Here is a 24,795-nt window from a genome sequence, read left to right as displayed (position 1 = left end):
GGGCACGAGGCAGGGATGCCCGTTGTCCCCTTTGCTCTTCGCTCTCGCCCTGGAGCCACTCGCGGCTTGGCTCCGCTGGGAGCCCTCGCTTCGAGGGATCCGGTGGGCCCCGGGCTTTGAAGATCGGGTTTCGCTGTATGCGGACGATATTCTCCTATATCTCACCTCACCGCGGCAGTCGCTCAACGTCCTCTTTGACGTTCTGACTTCCTTTGGGAGTAATTCGGGTCTCACGATCAATTGGTCTAAATCCTGCGTCTATCCGATCTCCGGTGGTCCTCCACTCCTACCGCCTCGGCTTCCGATCCAGGTATCACTGAGCGGCTTTAAGTACCTGGGGATATACGTTTCGCTGGACCCGGTGGCTCGCCATGAGCTGAATCTCCTGCGTCCGCTTCGGCGATTGCGAGAGGATACGGCCCGGTGGTGCAGGCTGCCCCTGTCCCCGCTGGGTCGGGCCGCGCTGTTCAAAATGATGTCCCTTCCCAGGTTCCTCTATGCACTCCAGAATTCCTTCGACGTCATCCCAGTGGCCTACTTTCGGGAGGTAGAGAGCCTGCAGAGGAGACTGGTGTGGGACGGGCGGGCGCGTATTGCTCTTGCTAAGCTTACTCTCCCCTGGTATGACGGGGGCATCGCGCTTCCCGACATTCGCAGGTATTATTGGGCCGCGCAGCTTTCGGCCATCAACCATGCCACGTATGCGCCTGGCCTGAACCCGGCGTATGAGATGGACAAGTTCCTGCTTCCCGGCGGGGACTATAACAGGGCGCTGTACTCCCGCTCGGCTGGCCGGACCCTTACGGGTCCTACTAAGATCGCTGTGCGGACCTGGAGGGCCGCCACTGCGGCCACGGGCTGGGGTGAGCGACTGACATGTGCTACTCCTTTGTTTGCCTCCGATCGCCTGGGGAGCCTCTGGACTACGAAGGGGTTTGACCAGTGGGACACGATTGGTATCAGCAAAGTGGGAGACCTGTGGCATAAGGGCGCGGTTAAGACTTTCGCGGCTCTTCAGGCCGAATATGAGCTTACGGACAGGGAGTTCTTCCGCTATGCCCAGGTTCGACACGCCCTGCTCTCGGTCTTTGGAGAGGGGACCACGATCCCGGTTTCCTCGCCCCTCGAGGACCGCATACTTGACGGACATGTCCCGGACAGCACTATTTCTTTAATTTATAAGAAACTGATTAATCATCGGGCTGACCTCTTGGTGCGCCTTCGGGAGGCTTGGACGGGGGATGGGGTGGAATTGGACGACGAGGACTGGCAGTCTGCACTGTCGTCCCCCAAAGAGGTCGCCATTCCAGCCCGTCTCCGGTTGGTACAGCTTAAGATTCTTCACCGGGTGTATGTGACGGGTCCTCGCTTGGTCTCGATGGGATATTCCGACGATGGGCTCTGTAAGCGGGGTTGTGGGCTCAGTGCCACCTTTCTCCATATCCTGTGGGAGTGCCGCGAGGTGGCGGACTACTGGCGCCGGGTACATACGGTTATGGGACAGGTCACTGGGGTTGTGCTGCTGCCGGAGGTGCATCGCTGTGTCCTGAATGTGTGGGAGCCCAATGATTATAGCGCGGCTCAGACTCGGTGGGCGGCCCTGGGGAACATGATTGCCAAGAGAGATATAGCGCAGCTTTGGGGTGCCCAGCGGCCGCCCACCGTGTCAGTATGGAAGGAGAATATGGACTGGTGTATGTTCAGGGAGAAGACTGTGTATGTTGCCCGTGGTAAGCCGGGGGCATGGGGCAGAATCTGGGGGCAATGGAATGCTTATCGCGGGGGTATCTGTACGCCCCCCCTGGTGGACACCGATATCGCCATGTCCCCCTGACCCTTGACGGTTCCGGGCACCTTTTGGAATGACTACATATGGACGTTCAGTTCCCTTGGCCCCCCCCCCCCCGTCCCCAGCCTCCCGGTACTCCTTCCTTTCGTGTGCTGCTTAATGGTCTGACCTGGAGTTCCCCGGAGGAAGCCTGACCTGCGCCGTTTGTCTTTATGCCTCGCCTTTTGTTTTTCTTTTAGTTTTCTGTGTTTGTTTGATCTAAGTCTCCTGTGCCTCTAGAACTATCCGGACTCACTACGGGGCCGACCCCCGGGAACCGACTGCAGCTTTGATAAATGTATATTTCATTCTGTACTTAGCGGCCGGCCCTGGTGGTTGTAGGCCCGTGCTTGTAATCGAATTATTGTTCAATAAAAACTTTTAAAAACAAAAAAAAAAAAAAAAAAAATTTTGCATGTGATTTTTTTCAACACCTGTGATCATGTCATAGAAAAGAAGTTGCTGTGTTTTTCAAGCTCCTGTTAGCAAAATTATGTATTTCTGTTCTTTCGCTCTAGGATTAATTCATGTCCCAACAATTGCTCAGGCCATGGAAAGTGCAGCACGGGCTCCTCCATTCCTGGCAGGGTTTACTGTGACTGCGATAAGTATTGGAAAGGGGAAGCTTGTGATATCCCATACTGCAAGGATAACTGCGGAAGCCCAGATCATGGCTACTGTGACCTCACTGGCGAGAAGCTGTGTGTGTGCAATGAGAGCTGGCAAGGTGAGTCTAATTTGCATGATTCCATAAATTAATTAATTTCTTAAACTGGGTGAGGAGAATATTCGGATTGAAATATGGCTGATGAACAAATTGTGTATTCTTTTTATTGGGAAGTTCAGCTGCTGTATTTAAGACAATCCTATTGTTGTGAGCATAAAATACACTGATTTCTTCTTGTGTTTAGTTGTCTGTATACATGTGTCATGCAGTACATTAATATTACACTCGGATGGGTTTGCTCTGCAAAATCACGGAAAAGGAAGTATTTTCTGTTCCTACTGTCTTTAGTCAGCTCTTCCTAGGCAGGGAATATAAAGGGGCACATACAAATATAACAAGAGGCTTCTTATATCAAGAACATTCAATAAAAATAATTGCAGGCATGTGTAACTCTCGCATAAAAAAAAATTAGGCATGTTCTCCTGGATTTTATTACCTAGACATTTACTGTGCTTTCACATTAAAAAACTAAATTTCCTTTAGATCTTCATCGTAGATTTATGAATGTGTTATTAGTACAAAATAGAAAATAAAGCTTTATGCCAAATACAAAAGCTAATATTGAAAAGATCCTCAAAATGTTTGACTCATGGCAGTGGATGTCTCTAGACTGCTTGTTCCTATCAGATTACTTGGTCCAATATATTTAAATTAGTCAAATTGGGTGGGGTAGTTGGGCTAATTTATTGTGTGTGCAAAGTCATCTCAAAGGCTTGCACACAATTTCAAGGTACTGAAATTGTTCCTTGAATATATAGTTAGTATTGACCGCCCAGTGGGAATAATTCTAAAATCCTCCCCTCTCCTAAACTCCCCAATGACTATCTTAAATGGTTACAAGAATTTATTGTCCGTGCTTCCACCTTTTACACAGAGATCATAGTGTTGGGTGATTTTAATCTCTGGTCTGAAGACTCAAAGGCAAATCTGAATTCTGCTGTCAATTTTAAAATCCTGTAGATTAAGTCCCTTAAGCTTAACCAACTGGTGAATTCCTCTATGCATAAATCAGGTCATACTCTGAACCTTTTATTTTCCAACTTTAAAAATATTGCCTTTGTTTCCGCTCAAGTTCAACCATAGACTGACCATTCTCTTATTACTTTTCTAATTACGTTTATGGCTAAAACCGTGAAAGATGATTTGCAGTGCACAATCACCAAACGAGACTGGAAAAATATATCTTTAGAGAATTTAAGCAGTACATTTAAAAATTTCCTCCATGAGCAGTAAAATCACATCAGTAACAACCATGAAGACTGCAAGGGGCTGCTACAACACATGTGAAACACCATCAGGGTCTCATTGAATGCTATTGCATCTGTGCACTCAAAGACTATTAAAGCAAACGTTCTGTCTTGCCCTTGGTTGACAGGAGCTCGCAAGACATACAAAGAAACCTGTAAGAAACTTGAAATAACTTGGAAGAATAATTAAAACCCTCAGTACAAACAAAATTTACTGTAGAGGAAAAAAACATATTACACCGCAAACATTTCCATTGACATCAAAAGCATTGTTTAAATGATTGAAACATTATACATCCCAGCTCTGATCGGGTACCATCACAGGAACCAACAGATGCTTTAGGCAGTTTTTTTTAGCCAAAATAAAGACAATTGGAGAGAACCTCCTTGACTAGTAGGAAGGGTGGAGTTTTGGAATCCAGTCTAACTCTGATATTGATCTACTTGATAATGCTGCGACATTATCAGCATTCATGACTATAATGGCAGGCACCTGTTTTAAACGTTTTCAATGTAGTAAACCCTCTGGGTCCCCTCAGGACTCGTAACTGGCTCCTTTCTTAAAACTTTCTAACCTTTGCATCTCCCCCATGGCAACTGACATCATTAATGCCTCTTTAGCAGAAGGTTTAGTTCCTCCTGAGTTGAATTGCTGTTGTTAGACTGTTACTGAAGAAACTGACCCAGACAACTTAGCCAACTTTAGAACTATTTCCCTGGTTCTGCATATCGCACACATTCTGAAAGGAGTGGTATCTGCCCAAATACAATCTAGTGTTGGAACTTGACACTCCTAATCGGTAAAGAATTAATCACACACGTCTTAGACCAGGTAGCGCTACTGAGTTGGCCATCATCTCCGATATGGATGACCTTCGTATACTAAACTATACTATACTAAACTATACTATACTATACTACACTATACTAGGCATTTATAAAGCGCATGGCTATCCAACGGGCCTCCAGCACTAAATATCATACCCGTCGCATTGTGCCTACTAGACATGAAAACTACTTGAATAGATGGGTCTTCAGAAGTTTTCTAAAACTGCGTGCTTCCTTTATAGTTCTCAGAGGTAGTGGCGGATGTTCCAAAGTTTTAAAGCCAGACATGCAAACTAGCGTCCACCACTTCTAGCTTTCTTAATCAAAGGCACAGTGAGTAGCTTCTGTTCGGCAGACCGTAGAGATCTTTTAGGATTGTGGGGGTTTAGAAGCACCTGTGGTACAGGAGGACTCTTTTATACATAGCATGATGGGCTAGGCAAAGAGATTCAAATGTAAGTCTCTTGGCAGCCAGTGGAGTAACACAAGAGACAGGGTGACAGGGTGTTTTGTTATATTTAGTAGAATGCACGCAGTGGCATTCTGGACCACTTGGAGTCACTTAACCACATACAAAGGATTACCCACATATACTGAGTTGCTGTGCTATGATGCAAGACAGAGGGGGTTCAGGAGTATTATTACTACTTGGCCTCTCTGCAGCATTTGTAGCAATTCACCATAGTGTTCTCCTTCAACACCTGAAACAACACCACATCAGGAAGAAAGCCAGTGAATTGATTGCACCCTTTATTTCAAATAAAACTCAATCTGTCTAACAGCCCTTTTTAGGTCTCGCCTACGCAGCGCGCATGCGCTGCATAGGAGAGAGACCTAATGCCATCGGCACAGCTTTGGGGACAAAAATGTGCACGCGTTGCATTGCTTGCAATGGCAACGCGTCCACGTCTGGCGATTTCCTTGCGGGAGCGCGCGGCGCCATATGGTGGCGCCATATGGTCGCATGCTCCCGCAAGGGAATCTCGCAGGCCCCCTCCCCTGCGTGAAAAGTAAACAAGCATTGGCATAGCCAATAGGTCTAGCTTTTGGGACTTTATTAGTATGTTTACTTTTGCTATAATCGCGGCACATAAAGCGCGGGTGCCACGTTTATAGCAAAAGGAAAGAAATAGATGTTTTTTTTCTATTTCTTTACTTTTGCTATAATCACGGCACCCGCGCTTTACGTGCCGCGATTGTAGCAAAAGTAAATATACTTATAAGGTCCCAAAAGCGAGGCCTATTGGCTATGCCAATGCTTGTTTCCACTTGAATTCCCTTAAACTAGGAGGAGCTCCTCTTTCTCCACTACTTTCAAACTTTGTATGCTCTCCCTTGCAAATTTACTAAACAACCTCAATGCCCTATGTTATCTATACGTGGATGATATGCATATCATAAAAATCTTGCAAGATTATCTGTGTAACAAGATGGTGGGAGTACAAGCGGTTATGGGCACTGTCATAAACTTGATGGGACACACAATTGTTTTAAGATTAACCGGACGAAATTGGAGCTCCTTCTGATTTTCAATAAGATCAATCTTTGGGACCGTACCCTGTGGCCCTCTATTCTCAGAGAATGCCCTTCTCCGGTTTGCAAGTGAGAAACCTGTGCATTATCCTCGATACAAAGCTGAATCCGCATCGGATCGCTAATGTCATCAAATCACGGTTTCATCACATCAGACTACTGAGGCAGATTATGCCTTTTTTATCCTTTCCACACAAAGTCAAGGCAGCTAATGCCTTCATCCAGAATAGACTGGATTATGGCAATGCGGTCTACCTGGGCCTTCCCAAGTCAGGCATCCGACTCCAAAAAATTCAAAATGTCCTGGATCGGGTTATTTCCATTATTAAGAAATTTGATTCAACCACATCACTTTTTCGCCATCTACATTGACACATGCTGTTTAAATCCAGCTGCCTGATGTACAAAATATATTATGGTCATGCTCCTCTATACCTCCGTAAAAGGTTCCAGAGGTATATCCTGAGCGGTACCTTTATATCAGACTCTAAGGCCTCCTCAGTTGCTCCCACTGCCAACTTGTGATATGGAGTGGTAGAGCCTTTAGGTGCTGAGCGTTGGAACGCTCTCCCATTAGAAATCCAGGCCATCCCTGAGTTCACAAAATTCAGGAAAGCACTGATAACAAATAGCTTCTCATGGAGTAACTCTCCTGCTTCCCTACACACCATTACCAACCAGCTGCAACACTTAACACTAGCATTACCATCCTCTCCTTTTGCGTTGCACTAGTGCCAAGGGACGCCCCTGGTGTGGTAGCCATCCTCTCCAAAAAGCCAATAAATAAATAAATAAAAATCTACAAGGGTGGACTTGTTGTCTTAAATGGCACTTGCAAAACCCATCCTCAGCATCAAATGGAAGTGTAACTTCTTCACTTGGAAGCAATCCTTAGGCCTAAGTAATTTAAACAAGGGGTTTGGGGACAGTTAAAAAATTAAAAAGTATATATATTGTGGCTTTGATGTCTTTGATGGGAAATGCAAGTACCATAGGAACCACCTGAGGCGATGAGACTATTAACTTCTCACCAAAGACCATGTGAATCAAAGCATCAGAAACAAAATTCAGTTGTGGTTTGCAAGATCCTTCAAATCTAACTAGTGAGGATAGCGATACGGGGAATAAGGAAAGATAACCAGTTTATATGGGGCTTGTTGTAAATGTGTATGGGCTAAAGTACCCCTAAGTCTACATGTTTTAATCAAAACAGGAAATTCTATTTGGGCACATTTTACTATTTTATTATATAGTATTAGTGATGTCGCTTGGTTAGTTAATCATCACCAGGAACTCAATCGGAGAAGGGTGAACAGAACAGCCTTTTACGCGGCAGTGAAGGTCTACACTGGTGACTACAGTAACAGCATCTCAACCCTGCCCTAGGAGCTGCGGCGTCACTCTTCACCTGTAATGATTTATTACATGCAACTAGTAGCGTCCTTTTCAGTCTACAAACACTTCCGAATGTCAGAAGAAGTTTGTAATAAGAAAAGAATTGACAGCTGCTGAAGAAGACTGTCACTCTCTCGCCCTTTATCCATACCCAGTGGCAACCTTGTGACATCACTTGATCAAAGTGTACAATACACAGCACGTCAGTGCTGCATGGCCATAACAATGACAGAAATGCGCTAAAAAAGAACGTAAGTAACGTAGCATAACCTTCAGCGTAAATCCCACTCGAAAGTGAAAGCATGGTAAGTTTTCATATTATTACAAACTTTCCATATGTGTAGTATTTCTTCGTTTTTGCGTTAGGTGTATAGCTCTGTGATCTTTTTCCTATATTAAGAAGAAGTCTGTTCGAGTACTTTTTCTGCATGCAATTTTTTTGTGTTTTGTCTCCTGGATAATAGTAGAGTTTTCTACACTAACCTATGCCATACTCTTTTTCCTTAATGTGCTGGTTTTTATTAGCCAAGTACGTTTAGGTTGCGATTTTGGAATTATTGTAGTATTGGTCTCCAAATGTTATCGTGACCAACCTTAATCAAGTTATTAGTGAGATGTATTTCGTGATGATACTGAACGTTAAGTTAACCCTGTTTCTTTTTATGATTTGTTTGACTTGATTTTGTTCTTCCCCCCATTTCACATATTGAATTAGTTGTTGGCTGTCTTGTGAAAATTATCAATACTGAAGGTATTACATATAGAGCACGGCCACTACAATGTATGTGTAAAAGTAAAAATCTTGTTGTTGTTGCTTTTTTTCCGGATCCTGCCTGCTTGTAGGTGCTCCCAACATTGGCAGATAACTGAGGCACTGGTAGTAAATATTTGCCCACTTGTAGGTACTAGTTCCGTAGTTGGAAACGTAGCCATTAGATAAGCTCTCTTCCCGGGATACCTGTCACTGAGGTGACCTCCTTCTCTGCGGCTTATCGGCCCTAAATCTCAAAGGTCTATGTCCATTCAAGTGGTCACTGTCAGGTAGCGGGGCTAATATTTTGAATAGTATGTTAATAATTGAAATATGCAAGAACCTTTTGATGCCAACAATTGGATTTACAAACTAACCTTTTACACACGTAGGGAATTTTATTTTATTACAATTTAGTAACGTTAGTTCAAAACAGTGGGCGAACACAGCAGCCGGAGACCATAGATTCATAACATCTTTTGATAAGCGCTTCTTATAATGCACAGCCTTTTGTATTTACAGTGGAATATTTTGTGGTCAGTCGATTTTGTTCTGAAATGTTTTTTCGGATAGATGTGTGCCTTAGACTACAAAAGGTGGTATCCTTCAATCTGTTAATCACATTTCTAGTAGAAACTTTCAGTTTATGAAAGTGTTTTCTAGTGGTCACATTTACCCAGTCGCTTATTTAAAATGTGTCAGTGGGGTCGGCAAAGACCCCATGGGGAAGACTGCCTGTCCCAATTAACGATCCCACCATGATGGCGATCTCTGTGCCTTTAGTAAAGCTGCTGTAGGACAGTGAAGGTTTGCTGAGGGGGGGGGGGGGGGCATGTTTTATGTGCTTGCTCGACAAAGCTTTCCTTTTTCAAAAAGAAGCTGCATTATTGAACCAAAAAAATGATGACCCTGGCCTGCTGGAAATTTTCTCCAAGCATGTCAGGTTAATTTATTTGGTTATGTGTTCGGAACCAGCAGAATTTACTGGATGGTACCAAACAGAAACAAGCATTTACAATGTAATAGGTCTCGCCTTTGGGACCTTATAAGTATTTAGTAATACAGCATATTGTGCATTCCCGGAGTTTTCAGGGTGCAGAGTCGCTGATGAGCAAGTGGTGTCTTGTGATTTTGCACAAATCACTTAAAATAAAAGAAGCGATCTCGGAAGGGTGGTGGGGGTGGGGTGAAGGGGTAGGGAGAGACGGTAAAGGCCGAGCAGGCTGCCACGAGCGGGAAACAAGACGCAATGGTGAAAATGAAAGCGGTGTCCTGTGATTGGGGGCAAATCACTTAAAATACAAGCAACGATCTGAGAGTGTTGGTGGATGCGGGGTGAAGGGGTAGGGATAGACGACAAAGGGTGAGCAGGAAACAAGATGAGATGGTGAAAATGGAAGCGGTGTGGGAGTGAGGAGAGATGGTACTCTGCGACTTGAACAGCATTCGAGCTTAAAAAGGACTCAGGCAACATACAACCAGCGATCTTGGAGGAGTGGTGAGGGTGGGGTGAAGGGAGAGACAGCACAGGGCGAGCAGGCTGCCACAAGTAGAAAAGAAGACGAGATAATGAAAATGAAAATGGGCAAGTTGTTAAAAGGCTCACGGTTTCCAAAGTAAATCAATAATTAAACCCACAATGCAAATGCTGACCGAAACATGAAGCACAGCGTCCATGAAGCGGGAGCTGTGCTGATACACAAGCTGAAGCAAACCAGAAAAAAATGATGCGCACAACTGAACCTATATAAAAAGAAAAAGCGTAAAATCATGTGTAACCGGGGCAGACTCCTGGGAGGTTTGGACTAATTAAGCATGCTAACCAACCAAAAGCATGCATTTATGAAGTGCACAAACAGAAGCGAATGGAAAAGACGGGAGGTGCAATAAGCCACAGTCTAGATTACAGCATGCCTCACAAAGCAGCGCATGCGTTGCCCAGGCTCGATCTAAAAATGTACATGTGAGTGTTCGTCCTGTATAGGGCAGGTGGTCTGATGTACCTTGGCAGACGGCTCAGTGGCAGACGGGCTGTTGGCCAAACGTTTCTACTAGCAGACCAACAGTGGCTTTACTCTTGTGTAAGCATGGCACTTTCCCCAAATCTAAACAATGCGGAGGAGTAGTGAGTTGGGGGGATGGGACATCCATTGCTTTTGCACAGAGGTCCCACTTCTGCCCAACTCTTATTGAGCTCTTTGTACTCATCTAGGGTGTGGGATATGACCTAATTGACTATATGTGGTATGGAGGAAAGACTACAGCAAGGCTAAAGTCCTGGCCAAAAAAGATTGGGATAATGACCATTGGAATGATCTTTTGGCTGCTAGCAAACAAAGAAATCTGACTTTGTTTTGGCACATCGTGAAATGGGGCAACTCTCCGAGCACGCAGGTCCCGTCAAATCATGTACTCCCCGATATTTGGGTGTCGCACTTTGAAAGTCAGTTTTCGGAGTCTAATCTGGAAGAAGTGACCGCTTTTCCTATTTCCCAGGTCATGCCCTCTCTTCGGAATTTTAAATTTGATTGTAAAGAGGTCGAGTTGGCTCTATCCAGGGTTCCTAGTGGCAAGGCACCAGGTATAGATTGTGTCCCTGCGGACCTTTTCAAATCTGACCATAGCAATTGGGTGCCCTACATCGCACTTTTGGCAACTGCTATAGCCAATGGGGCTGCCATTCCTGAATCCTGGAAGGGCGCTGAGATTTTGCCCATCTTTAAGTAGGGTGATCGCTCTTACCCGGGGAATTACCGCCCGATCAGTTTAATTGACTCTGTTCAAAAAATCATAGCAAGGATGATCCTGGCAAGAATTCAGTCTTGGATAGAGCAGGAGAATATCATCTCGCCCCTGCAGGCCGGGTTCAGACCCTGCACAAGTACCATCGACCAGGCGTTCAAGTTTCAACTGATCGTCTGGAAAACGGTTTATCTTTGCGGCGGTACCTTGTACGCCGCTTTTGTTGACCTTCGGTCAGCATTCGACTTAGTCAATAGGACTAAACTTTGGGCGGTATTAGCAGAGTTAGGGATGCCTGCAGACCTTTTGTATATTGTCATTAGGTTGCATGAAAATAACTTCGCACAAGTACGTTGGGGGAACCAAGGGCAGGTCACCGATAGATTCAAAGTCAATAGGGGTGTCAGGCAAGGGTGCGTCCTTGCACCTACTCTGTTTCTGTTATTCATTAACAGAGTTGTGCAGTACTTTTCTTCTACATCTACGGACGCCCCCATGCTGGGTGGTATTAAAATTCCACTCCTCATGTTTGCCGATGACAACCTACTCCTATCGCAGACTTTGTCTGGGCTACAGGTGGCTTTGAACGTATTTGCTAACTTCTGCTCTGACTTTGACCTGTTAGTTAATGTTTCGAAAACTGAATACATGGTCTTTAATAAAGGGAAATGCGTGAAAGGCCATCTGACTATGAACAATGACTTACTCGAACGTGCTAATGTCATGACCTACTTGGGGGTTGTCTTTGAAAATAAGCTGAACTGGAGGCCACAAATAGATGTCCTATCCCTCAAATTTGCCCAACTCTCAGGGTGCTTGGTTAAAGAACAAAAACAATCCCAGATGAAAATGTTAGGTCCAGCCATTAAAATTTATAATACCAGGATTAATTCTGCGATCCTCTATGGCGCTGATCTTTCCCCACTGGTCAAGGCACAACACAAATTTCTCAGGATCCTTACGGGTCTCCCTTGTTCTACTCCAGTGAAACCGCTCCTGCTGGATCTTGGTTGTTATTCTTTTGATGACATTGCCAGGTTTAAACCTTTGGCTTTCTGGAGGAGATTATGGACGGTCCCGGAATTAGGGCCCTATGCAGAGACATTTCTGGACGTTCGTTCCATCCTGGGCGCCGGTAACATCCTGTGGTTCAAGCAAGTTAGCTCACTATTGGAATCCATGGGCCTGGGAATTCTCTGGACCGACCCGGCTACTAATCCTTTCCCTCCTAAAAATGTTTTTAAAAGCCTTTACTGGTCAATGGTTCGTCAAAAACAACTATCCCTAGTTCCAGCGGAGTCTTTGTCAGGTAGGTTTCTTGTGCAGAAAAATGTCCCTCTTTTAGAAGCTTATTGGGACATCATTACCAGACCCAGCGACAGGAAACTTTACCACCAACTGAGGGTTGGCAGCCTACCCATCAAATCATTCACTAAAAATTGGAAGGGTGAGACTTGCGATTCCTGCCGTTGGAGTACAGATTGTACCGAATCTGTGGGTCATATATTTTTTGTCTGCCCGGCTTATGCCGCCCCCCGGGCCAAATGGCTTAAACCTATATGTCGCAATCTGGGCACTAGACAGGGGCTTGAGGCCCTAAGAATCCTGAGATATGACAGTGGCGAATGCATCGTAGTTGCAGTCGCCAAATTTTTGGGTTGGGTTTGGATTATCAGAAATAGGAGGCATTAGACTTTAGAGCTGTGTTTATTCATGATTTTATTCTACTTGTGTTATATAGGAATAGTTCTTAATCCATATCTTGTATGTAATGTTTATTTTGTAACTGTCTTTTTTTGATGAAATTGATCGATAATAAAGACTAACAAACGGTATGGAGTGAAATCAAGTGAAATAATGTCTCTCTGCTCCGGCTTTAATAATTTACTTGAATATTTTGGTATTTGAGCTTGATCCTGTGTTTGGGATTCAAAAAGCTGAGAGTCTGAGGTTTTAGAAGTTTTCCTTCAATGTAGAATGTAAGTTGATTAGTGCAGGACCCAATTTAAGAAAATGATTTCTGAGCTCGCATAGACCACCTAGTGTGCGGCTGAATCTGTAGCATGCAGCTAGACATCAGCTGGTAAGGTTAGACCTGTGCTGGGAGACAAAATCCTCTTACACAAAGGACTGTGTGGATGCAGCGAAGCAAAATGGCGGTACACAAATATCGATGCAGGCATGTTACAATAGCTCTTGGTTCGATTAGAGCGTTGCAGTCTGACTTGTTGATGATCGGGGCATGAGGCTTTATTCCCATCGTCCCCTTTTTTGGAATATTAGTTTCAGCTGTGCATGGTCGCATTACACAACACACCAGTGTGTGTTTGTTAGCCCTTCTCTTTCAGTTTGGCATATATGGCTACGATTTCACAATTCCCCATCCATGATGAATGAGTGGGGTTTTGAGGGGATGGGGGTTAGGAGATAGTGGCTATCAAGATACTTCAATGAGTTGAGTAGGTCAAGTGACGTTGCATCCTGCAGCTCTCAGATTTGATTGGTTGTGGTGGTCAAAGTTTCATTCTTAGGAGGTCAATAAAATGAGACCATTTTCTTGGGTCGTATTAGCACCTTATAATTACATGCCTGTCAGCCATCATAAAATTCTTCATGCTTTCTGTATAAATATGTTAAATATAGTACACAGCCGGTGACCCTTTCTCTGTTTTTCACCAATGTATTTGTGACTAGGCATAGTTGACATATTAATCAAAAACAAAGATATCCTAGGTAGATGATAGAACCACTATTGTACAGTGAGTGAAATGACCAAGCTTTCGAAGGGGATAAAAAGAAGCTTAAATATTAGCTTCAACTTTTAAGGTAACGCTGTGTCATCACCGACCCAAGGGTTGCATGCTTCATCTTAGGAGCTGTGCGAATCTTGTGTCAGATTGCTCTGACGTGAGCAGGCTCCCCATATTAAAGGCGAACTTGTGATGGAACAACGGGGTCCTAGTAGTTAGAACACTCTCTCATGTCCGGGACAGTAAAAGGGTAATTAAATTGCTTCAGTGCTTACTTTTTTCTCTTTGCCAGTTGGGATGTTCAAAAGCAAAGAACATTTCAATCCAGAAAAAATGTCAACACGTGTCAGTCCCTTATCTTGTGCCTGAAGCAGGGCTGAAGCTTTCATCAGGACCAATGAAATTATCAACATTAAGAAAGGGATGAAACTTTCATCAGGACCAATGAAATTATCAACTCTGCCTTGTTGAGCTTTTGAGGATGTCCCTAAGATCCGTGCAATGGCAAGAGAAGTGAAAGCAAGAGGTGGCCTTTTTCAGTAGCAGAGAAACCTAAAAAACTGAATGTTTACTGTTTAACTCAAACTCACAAAGCCTGTCTGCCACCTCCGAATAGACACATAGTCTTTGGGATTGGAACCAATTGGACCCGCCTTGTGAACCGGATCTCTTTTACTAAAAGAGTTTCACTGGAGTGGTGTAATTGCTTTTGACAAAACTGAAATTCCAATCAGTTGCCATTTCATGGTGGAGGCCTGGTACTTTTCCAAATATCTGCAGGCAATATTGTTCGTACTCCGCCGCGGCCATCATGACTGCCGGGGGGTCGCGAGGGGGCAGGGGGTGGGGTTAATATTAAAAAAAAAAAAATAGTACAACTTATCTTTGCCTCCGGTCCCGCGTCGTATGTCCTCTCTCTGCTCCTCACAGGAAGCAGGCAGCTTCCCTCTCCTCCCCTAAGCCAATCACAACGCTGCAATGGCAGCATTGTGATTTGCTGGGACGCCGACCGCACAGGCGTCTATGGGGAGGCCGTTTTCTCCATGCAGGCTGCATGCGGCCTACATGGAGAAAACGGGAGAGTGCCTCTGACTGGTTTGGTTAGCCCTGAGGCTGACCAAACAGTCAGCGCCCACAAAAGTGGGCAAGCCCCTGCCTGGAGTAGGACCGACTGCCCGCCCCCAACTAAACCCTTCTGCTTTCTCGCAGGACGAGAAGCAGAAACATAAAATGGTACTCATAATACCATTTTATGTTTATGCTTCTCGTCTTGCGAGCAAGCAGTGGGGCGATGCTCCTTCGCCCATGTGGAGGAGCCGCCCCTGTCTATGTTTTGTGGTCTCCCTGGATTGTGAAAAACACCTGAAAGGAGAAAACATCTTCAAAGAATACGTTGAGCAGTGGCAAGCAAGGAGCGTTGCTCACGATAGCAAGTGGCACCAGGACCGAAGGCTGTGTGGGGCCCGCGACAGCCCAGTTTGTTTTATTACTGAAAGTAGCAAAAGGGTGTGTTTTTTCCCCTTGTTTGCACTAAGGCCGGTGACACCCTTGATACGGCACTAGTTCCTAGATAATGGATAATGTTTTTCCCAGGTGCAGACCGTGCTCATTCTGCGAAGAAGAAGATTTTCTCCCCCAGGCGGCCCGGGTCGTTGCCCAACAAGTACCGCCGCGTGAATGCTCATTAAAGTAGGGCGAGCAGCCCAGTCGTTCGTTGCGTAAGATGTAGAGATGTTGAGTCAACCGGAGACAACATTGCAGTTGTGATTTCCAGACTCTGGGATTGAGTGTCTCTGGATTATTTTTCAGTTTATATGTTTCAGGGTTTGTGCTGCGTCCCCTTTCAAACAATTTAAGATGAAACCACGTTGAGATCCAATGCTGCCATCTAGTGGGCATTTGGGCAAAATATTTGTATTACAGAAGCAGAAGAACATCCTCTGGGAGCAGATCTCGTAGGAATCATAACTGGAGCACTTAAATAGCACCATGTCGCCTGAGACTTAAAGTGCTGCAATTCTAGACAAGAATACTACATTAATTAATAAATAAAATTGGAGTACCTCTTGGCTTAAACCTGAACATTATCTTTCAGGTAAACGCTGGCAAAACGTTTGTTTTATCCTTGTTTGCCAAGTCAGAAACAGAGTACCACTCAAGTGCCTCTCTGGTCTGTAAATGGTTGGCTACATCTTTTGGTCCAGCTTTGGTGACTCCACTGTTGCGTCATCTGTCTGAATGCAAGCGTGTCTACATAAGGAGGCCCTTAAAAGAACCGATGGTGTTTAAAAAAAAAAAGAAGAAATACAAAGTTTACCGTTTTGTGGAAACATTAGGGGGAGCCGGCAGGCTGGCAGGATCCACCTTTGCCAATTAGTTACTACATAAACTCTGTGTCAGTAACTCATCAGTGTTTTGCAACCACAATTGTGATCACAAACACTCGATACGCTCCTCTCTTATTTGGAAATTAGAGGGGAGCTCCCCTTTCACACTTCCTCCTGTTGCAATTTGGAAAGTAATTTTACAGTCGCAAATGCTGTGAGCTGTGTACATCTGGACTCAAATTCTCTATATCTCACAAAGACACAAGTTGGGTCCAATAGTCTGCGGCTGACTGTGGCTGCCTGCGGCACACCCAGTGGGCCCTGTAAGAGGGCGGCCACCTTAGTGCCGCATTAGGCACATCCCCGCGCACCAGCTGCCGGGACCCCCTTCCCTCAGGTGTCCCTCCTATGTCTGGCACCTCTGCGGCATCATTTCCAGTGCACAGTGGGCTGGGGACCTGCCCCCACCCATTGCCCAGCCTCTTGGTTCCCCGCTGGACACGCAGTCGTTTTTTTAATGCTCTTGAGGTCCTATCTCCTGTTGGCACTGTGCTTCCATGCAATTGGAGGTCAGTGGGCAGAGATAGGGTATTGGTTGCCCCATAGCAATAACTTGCAGGGTAAACAAGGGTGTGGTTAATGAAGAGAACAGTAGTTCCCAACTTTACTCAATAGGACATTGGTACAACTTGAATTTTCAAACCTTTGAGTATGTTGGCATGAGAAGGGTCTCCATTTTGTTGTGTAATCGGAGAATGCATACGTTAGGGATGTGCATTTCTTTGTGATTTAGGTTAAATGAAAATGAGCGGAGCCGGTGTCATAAAGACAGACCCCCTGGTAATTATCAGCAGGTTTTCAGAAAATTATATTGAGCCTTTAGACCATGTATGGGAGGCTTTCTGTCCCTTTCCAAACCCCATTATTTTGCTGGCGCTAGCCAGTGGATGGTTCTCTTTCTTGTGAAGATCTAGCCGCTTCAATGATCTTATCAGACGAGGTTTAGTCAGGGTAAAAATGACCAGATCATTCGTGTATAGTATATTTGTATATGTCTTAACAAGTCCAGGTCACATGTAACGTGGGCTCTAACTTTGCTACTCCGGAAGTGCAGCCTTGTTCTTCCCTTAAAATTGATTGTTTATTTCCAGCTGTCTCATTATCATCTGCTATTTTATCCCTCAGGGTGAGTCTAAGCAATATCTTTCTCTTTACTGGTATCTCCCAGAAGTTGAGGCTTTCACGGTGTTAAAGCGTCAGGTCTATCAGTTTATCATCTGACCAGGTAACCGCTGTCTTCTCCTTTGCTGCGTTCCAGTCATTGAATTCCATGGAGATACTATCCATAGATGTAATGTGTGTCAGATCTTTAAACAACACTATAATACACAGGGTTTGATTCTGTAAGGCTTATGGGACAGGGATCAATATATAACAATATAAACAGAAAAAAACAACTGCCATGAATTCAAAGCCTTTATGTTGAATAAGCACAAGAAAACGTACCTGAATTCTTTTTCTCTCCCACCTGATGTGGTAGATGTAATTTTGTCTGCCAGACGTCATTCCACCAAATCTATCTATTCCTATAGGTGGTCTAAATTTGTACTCTGGTGTGGAGGGAAGTCAATTGATCCTTTGAAGGCTCGTTTATCTGACATTCTGCAGTTTGCCCTTTCTCTTGCTCAGCAAGGCTTTGCTGTGGCTACTGTAAAGGGATACTTATCGGCTTTGTTGGCTTTCCTTTGTTTCCTGGATCAGCTGTCATTATTCAAATCACCTATTGTTCTACGATTTCTCAAGGGCCTCACAAACAGGTTTCCTCCTACTCCCTTTATTGTGCCTCAATGGGACTTAAACCTTGTCTTGACTTATCTTATGGGTTCTCCATTCGAGCCCTTACACAAGTGTCCCTTGAGACTGTTGTCTTTTAAGACGGGTTTTCTCATTGCAATCACCTCGGCAAGGAGGGTAAGTGAGCTTCAAGCTCTAAGTTCAAAACCCCCGTTTTTGACCATTCATGCTGAAAGAATGGTACTCAGGACCAGGGCTGCATTTCTGCCTAAGGTGGTAACTCCCTTCCATCTGGGGCAGTCCATTACCCTTCCTACCTTCTATCCTCCCCCTTCCAAGGAGGAGGAGAGACTTCACCGTTTGGACCCTAAGAGGGCGGTGAGCTTCTACCTGGACAGGACAAAAGACTTTAGAGTTGATGACCAGCTCTTCGTGGGCTTTGTTGGCTGCAGGAAAGGCAGAGCGGTGAACAAGCGCACCCTTTCCAGATGGATTGTCTTGTGCATCAAGATATGCTACTCTTTGGCTGGTAAGGAACCTCCAGAGGGTTTAAGGGCCCATTCCACTAGAGCTAATTCTTCCACTTCTGCTTTGTCCAGGGGTGTTCCTGTTGAGGACATTTGTAGGACGGCAACTTGGGCCTCCCTCCACACTTTCGCAAAACATTATTGCTTAGACACCGAGGTGAGGAGGGACGGACACTTTGCTCGTTCCGTCCTTCAGGACTTTCTGGTATAGAAGGGTGGACACCCTCCTACTGGAGTGGGACTGCTGTGGGAATCTATTCACAAGGTGAGGAATCCACTGGCAGATGTATCCATCAGAAGAACAAGTTACTTACCTTCGGTAATGCTTTTTCTGGTGGATACAGTATCTGCCTGTGGATTCCTCACTGACCCACCCGCCTCCCTGTTGTCCACCCTTGTATACCTTAAGTATATGATGGTGTTTCAAAATGTACTTGTTACTATCAAAGGCAGTGTGTTATTTCTTTTGCCTTTCTATTTATTCTCCACACTGTGTGTGTTGCTTGTATATTATGTACTGTGTATACTATGTATATATTGCTGTCAGTCCATCCGTGTGCCTCGAAGGCACCGAAAAAAGGGCGGAACTGACGTCATCACGCCGACGAGGTCTTCTTTTGGAGCCGGTGACGTCAGCGGAGTCGCGAGCGGAGCCGTGTCTCTGTGACGTCGTCTTCGACCTCATCGGCGTGGACTGCTACAAAAGTTTCCGAATGTTGCTGGCGCAGGGGATATAAAAATACTTATAAACATATCACATGAAGGCTCCCACAGTGTCTACTGTACATTTACAAAACTCTGGCGGTGTTCAACAAAACCAGAACATATAATGTTAGGGTTTTTTCAATATAATCACCAAATGACATCCCAGAGTTGGGAAAATCCCTTAAATTGGAAATTCCACCATCAAAACATTCAAACGTTCATATAGAAAGAAGTGTGACTCAGCACCCACTCATTGTCATGGTTTCTAGTAATATGCAAGTCAATTCAAAGTATGAAGTTAATCACAACTGAATAACATAATGCACAAACTAAAACATAATTTTTCTTAAAAACTTTGATTTCATTATTCATGATCTTCTCATTTTTTAAAAGCGTCTTCTTTTATTTTGCTGTAGCCAACGCATTTCGCCCCAACGGGACTTCTTCAGGGCTACAAAACACACACAATATATTCAAACTTTAAAATCAGAGTACAAACGGAGCAAACATTGACATAACACAAAAAGCCACAAAAAAGTAGATGCAGTAAATCACTTTATCATATCATGAGTAAACAATGCTGAGCAGACACAAAAGTTGCAAGCGAGAAGACAGACTGTCTCTTGGCCTATTAACCTTATTCAGTGTGCATTACTTCCGTGTTCATTTATTTATAAAACAGGATTGCCATGAGGCAAGTAGCAATAAAGCTGTCTCCCTACACATTTCACCATTACCTTCATTCTAATCCTAGTCAGATGGATCGTGTGGGGACAGACGGGGGAACAATAAATCTACCTATTTGAGCAATTTTTTATTAATTAAAAAAGGTTTATATAGGTTAAAGCCAATATGGACCTTAGACTAAGCATTATCATGACCCAATTGGATTATACCTCGAGTTGGTTTTTCTTCGGTTGTAATATTGTGCCCAAGTGAGCCTTTCCTATGTCTGTAGTACAAGGCTGTAATCTCTGAGGTTGAGCCCTTTTGGGTCCTGCAAGATATGTAGAGCCCAAAAAGATTATTCATACTGGGGGCATAGTTGTAGATACTAATACAAACACTACTTGTGATATAAGTAAATAAACCTCAAATAAGTATTTCCTCTTTCGTTGAAGAGTTCAAATATTTCTGTGTAAGACACAGACGCAGGTTAATCTCTGTGAATTGATCAATCAAAAATTCCTCCATGCTTCCTCATTCATGTTTGCCGCGGACGTGTTTCGATCTCCTTCACAATGGGACTTATTAATGTCAGGTCATAAGCAGAGCGTTTACACACTTTGTACTGGACACTGGATGATCAAAAACACACATTGAAAGGCTATAAGTAGGTATATCATGAAATACCGTGTGTGCTTCTGCCACCCTGGCATATACCTTGTTGCTGTCTCCCTCCGGTTGCAAGCTCACTCTGTCTCCCTGGTGTGCTTCTCACCCCTTCCAGCCCACCCTTCTCCATTGCCATGTTGCTTTCCTGCTCATGTGATTCTCCCCACCCCTTGTTCTCCCTGGTGTACTGCTTTTCTACTTAGCCGCCCACTGCCCATTGCTACTTCCCCCGCTCACTCCTCTGTTTCACTCCACCCCTGCAATCTTTGTATTTTTAAAAATATTTTGTTTGTTATTATTATTTTTGGGTGAGAGGACAATGCAGCCAACTTCTATTTCATTTTTAGGTCGAGCCTAGAGCCAGGGCGCATGCGCTGCTCTGGGAGACTAGTAGTACTGGAGTAGGGAATAGAAGCCCCGCCCACTCTCCATCCATATTTGCCATTTGCTTGTGTCATTGTCCGTCCTAAATGCTTGCTTCTTATTCGTAAATAGGCTTGTTAGTCCCTCCTTCGTACCGCCTCTTCATTTGACACCTCCCATGGCGACTGGCCCCTTTACTTCGGTTGTTACATGGTACGTGTTATTTAGACTGTGAGCACTATTTTCTTTATCTAGTTTCTCTTACTGCAGACACGACATGCTTTAGTGCCTTCTTTACAACGCCGCCCTCCTTCCTGTTGTCTGGTCCTTCTCCACCCACCCTTCCTCCCATTGTCCATGCCTTCTCACCTCCTCCACCCGTCCTCCTATTGTCCGTGCTTTCTCGCCCCCGCCCTCCTGTTGTCCGTGCCTTCTTTACCCCAACCCACTCTTCCTCCCGTTGTCGTTCCTTATTTATCCCCTCCCTCCCGTTGTCTGTGCCTTCTTCCCCCTCCCTTCCTCCCATTGTCCGTGATGCCTACCATTTACAATGCAATAGGTCTCGCATTTATGCGAGTTTGAGCTATTGGCAATGTACATTAACATGCCTTTTATTTATGTTTTGGTTTTTAAAACTTAAATAAAACACATTGTAATTTACAATGCCAATAGCTTAAAGTCGAGTAAATACGAGAACCAATTGCATTGCAAAAGCTTGTTAAAAATATCTGGTCCATCTCCGATCAGTAACTAAAAAGAAGATCCCCCCACCCTCCCGTTACTCACACATTAACATGCATGCGAGTCTACAAAATGATGCGCCTGCGTCATGGCATCTTTTTTTGCGTTATTTTCTTTTGCCAATGCTACACAGCATCTTTCCATTCTGTTTAGCATCACCATAAGGCATTGGCAAAGCCAATAGCTTGGCAAGGGGAGACATATTGGCTTTGCCAATGTTTGTTTGGGTGTAACCAAAGCGCCTATAGTTCTATTCCTGTGGAATCTAAAATCGATAGATGGTGCCTGGTTTCGTTTTATATCATGCCACTTTCAGCAGATATTGTTGGGTGACACTTCACTCCAGAACTTGGGAAAGATGGATATTCGTGACCATGGTACATAAATGCATGTTTCTTATTACAGTATCGTCCCTTGAGCCCACATGCAAGGACACATTACCGTCCGTGGCATGAGGTCCATTCCTCTGTCTGTTGAGGTCTTTTGCACCATATCGATGGCCTCTTTTATGAGCTCCGTCCTTATTCTTCAGCCTTTGAACCATTTTTAGAGCTGTTTTTTTTTTACATTTACATGTCGAATGTACCCACCATAATGTTTGTCCGATTCTCAAAAAAGCCTGAAATGCGGTTCCTCTTAGAGGTCTCTGCCGTCCATCCCCTCTACCTCCCTTGGCTGGGATGTATAGCCCCCTTCTTGTGTATGTGTTTGTGGGGGTCTCCTCTGTAATCAGGATTGTTCACAGCTGGAAACCCTTGTCCCCATGAGCTTCTCAGCCCCGTTCCCCGGTGATCACACGGTGTTTCACAGCAGGCTGCCCAGGTGTTTCTAAATGCCACGTGAGTTTGCCTTGTTAATTTAAACGTTAATTTCGCCGAGCTAATAAAGTCTCTAGAGCATAAACTCTCGGTGCAGACACTGGTTTTCTAATTCGCTACTTCGCTAATTACCACCCAGAGTCGTTTTCAAGGCAGCTGTAACTTATGGCTGTGGCATTTGGACATTAAAGTGTTTACTCGTTAAAGCGTTGGGGATTTTGAGCATTGCCATTTACCACACCTTTTTCTTCACGGTAGGGCCCTTTACAATTTCTGCGATTCCTTGCTTAGTTCAAGGTCTCATTTCTGGGATGAACTAATGAAGTCGGTCTGCAGCACGGCTGCTGTAATTTACAGTATTACACTCCTCTAGCACGCTCAACTCACCACTGATTAAGGCTACAGGCCGCACCGCCGCCTTCTGCAGGGTTGCACAAGCAACATATAGGTGCATATAAAGGCGAGACGGCAGCGGACAAGAGGCTGCTCAGTGGGCGGGGGACAGTATATGTACCCCTGTCCCCCCTCCCACTACCGGAAGTGGCCGGCCGGAAGTCCCCCTGGTCCCAGCCCAGGGAGACTAGGAGGCCGACTACAGTGCCTTCCTGTGGCACTAAGGCGGCCGCACTGATGAGGGGCCACTGCGTGGCCCCCTGGGCAGCCTTGACATACACACACACACAAATACTGCAGTTTGTGTCTTTAAATGCCACTTGTTACTACAGTCTTGTTGTTTAGTGGTACTGATAACTGGAGTTAATCATTGCTCCGCTCAGTAGTGTCTTTATTAACGCTAGGAGAATGAAAGGTGGAGCTAGCCACAGGACAATTCGAACCTGTGACCTTAAGGTTTGCATTGGCTAAACACTTTGGGGCCGATTACCATGCGGCCCGTAAGGGCTCCAACCGCATGGCCGCTCAGTTTCCCTTCCGACCACCTCATTATGATGGAGGCGGCCGGAAAGGAAACCGGACGGTCATTCCGGCAGCTTCCAACGGGCTCGAAGAGCCTGTCCGCCAGTCAGATGCCGGCTAATAATCTCAAGAGCGGGCCTTTCCGCCCTTGAGATTAGAGTGCACAGTTTCCGACATGGTTTCCATGCCAGCCTGTCTGACATGGAAACCATGTCAGAAAGCTTGTTTAGGGGCCCCCAGCAGGGCACCCTTTGGTGCACGGCCTCGGATTGGACCCTGCACATTGTGGCAGGCACCACTGGGTGCAGGGATGAACCGCATCTCCCATTTTACTATAGGAGCATGCATTACGGCCGGTTTATGGGCATAATGCATGCTCCCATAGTGAAATATAGTAATGCGACCAAACATTGTTAGGTCGCATCCTAATAAAGCGGTCGGGACCGCCGACTGGGTGCCAGGTGAAAAGAATTCTGTCCGACATCGAAATCAGGCCCTTAAAGAACATTGATCACCAAGAAATCTTACCCGCAAAATATGTGGGCCGAGTGTATCTACTAACAGGGTGAATTAGGGGAGTAAGGTATCTTTTGGAAATATTTTAGTATGCTCGCTGTAAAGCAGGGCAAGTAATCTGTGAATCCCATTCAAATCCTAGTGATACAGTGCACAGGATTTCAGCGTTGTTTTAAAGATCCTTGTGCAACCTGTAGTTCAAAAGTTCCTATCCTGGCTGGTAGTTCGGTAATATCGGCTTATAACCAGCAAGGCAGAGGTTTGAGATCATGTGTGAATTCTAATAGCATAGTGGGTTTCAGCATTTTTCAAAAGGATCTTTGTTGAACCCGATGGTATACTTTTGAATCCTTACAGGACTGTGTCAAATATTCCTAGTTTGGAGATCGTTGACATGAGTACCTGTGGGTTAGATCATATTTACCACCACACTGCTGTACGGACCTGAGCTTACTGTTACCCAGTTTACTGATCCTCAATCCACCTACTCTGAAGGATGAAAGACTAAGTCGGCCCTACGAGGAGTAAAACTCATGGCGTGCACTTTGCTTGGTGGTGAACTCTTGAGCCACAGTGCTGCCTGCACAGTGTGTACAGTCCATTATATCGAAAGTGCATTGACTAGACATTTTTCTTAAGATAGAAAGGCTGAAACGTAGTCAATTGCTCTTTTCCCCTTATTCTTTTGGTATAGTTTCACGCATTTTCTTTGAACATTCTTCACATTTCTTTAGATCCTAATAGCCTTTTCTATTTGTTTGATCAAGAGACAACTTTTTAAGCAATGTCTCCCGGCTGCAGGGTGTGTGAATGCAGAAGGTGTGATTGTCCTACCGTGCTGAATCGCCTCTTGACACAAGGCATCGTTGATTGCCGGTGAAGTGCTGCAATTTATATATTTTTGTGGTTTTTATGTAGCGTGGACTTGGCCCAAAGGCATTAGAGCACTTTAC

At 44.9% G+C, this 24,795-nt stretch overlaps 1 protein-coding gene across 2 annotated transcripts in view; it reads left to right on the top strand.

The window, feature by feature from the left end:
* Positions 1–24,795, top strand: part of ATRNL1 (attractin like 1) — a 2,333,760-nt gene that overhangs the window by 366,755 nt on the left and 1,942,210 nt on the right. For both annotated transcript variants that reach the window (XM_085603276.1, XM_085603277.1), the window contains exon 5: positions 2,347–2,555. In XM_085603276.1, the coding sequence (XP_085459402.1) occupies positions 2,347–2,555 (209 nt within the window). The remainder of the gene's footprint in view (positions 1–2,346; positions 2,556–24,795) is intronic.

This window comes from Triturus cristatus, chromosome 1_2 (assembly GCF_964204655.1).
Source record: "Triturus cristatus chromosome 1_2, aTriCri1.1, whole genome shotgun sequence".
Taxonomy (NCBI): Eukaryota; Metazoa; Chordata; class Amphibia; order Caudata; family Salamandridae; genus Triturus; species Triturus cristatus.
The sequence above is the reverse complement of the archived record's forward strand: the minus strand, read 5'-3'. Positions and strand labels throughout refer to the sequence as shown.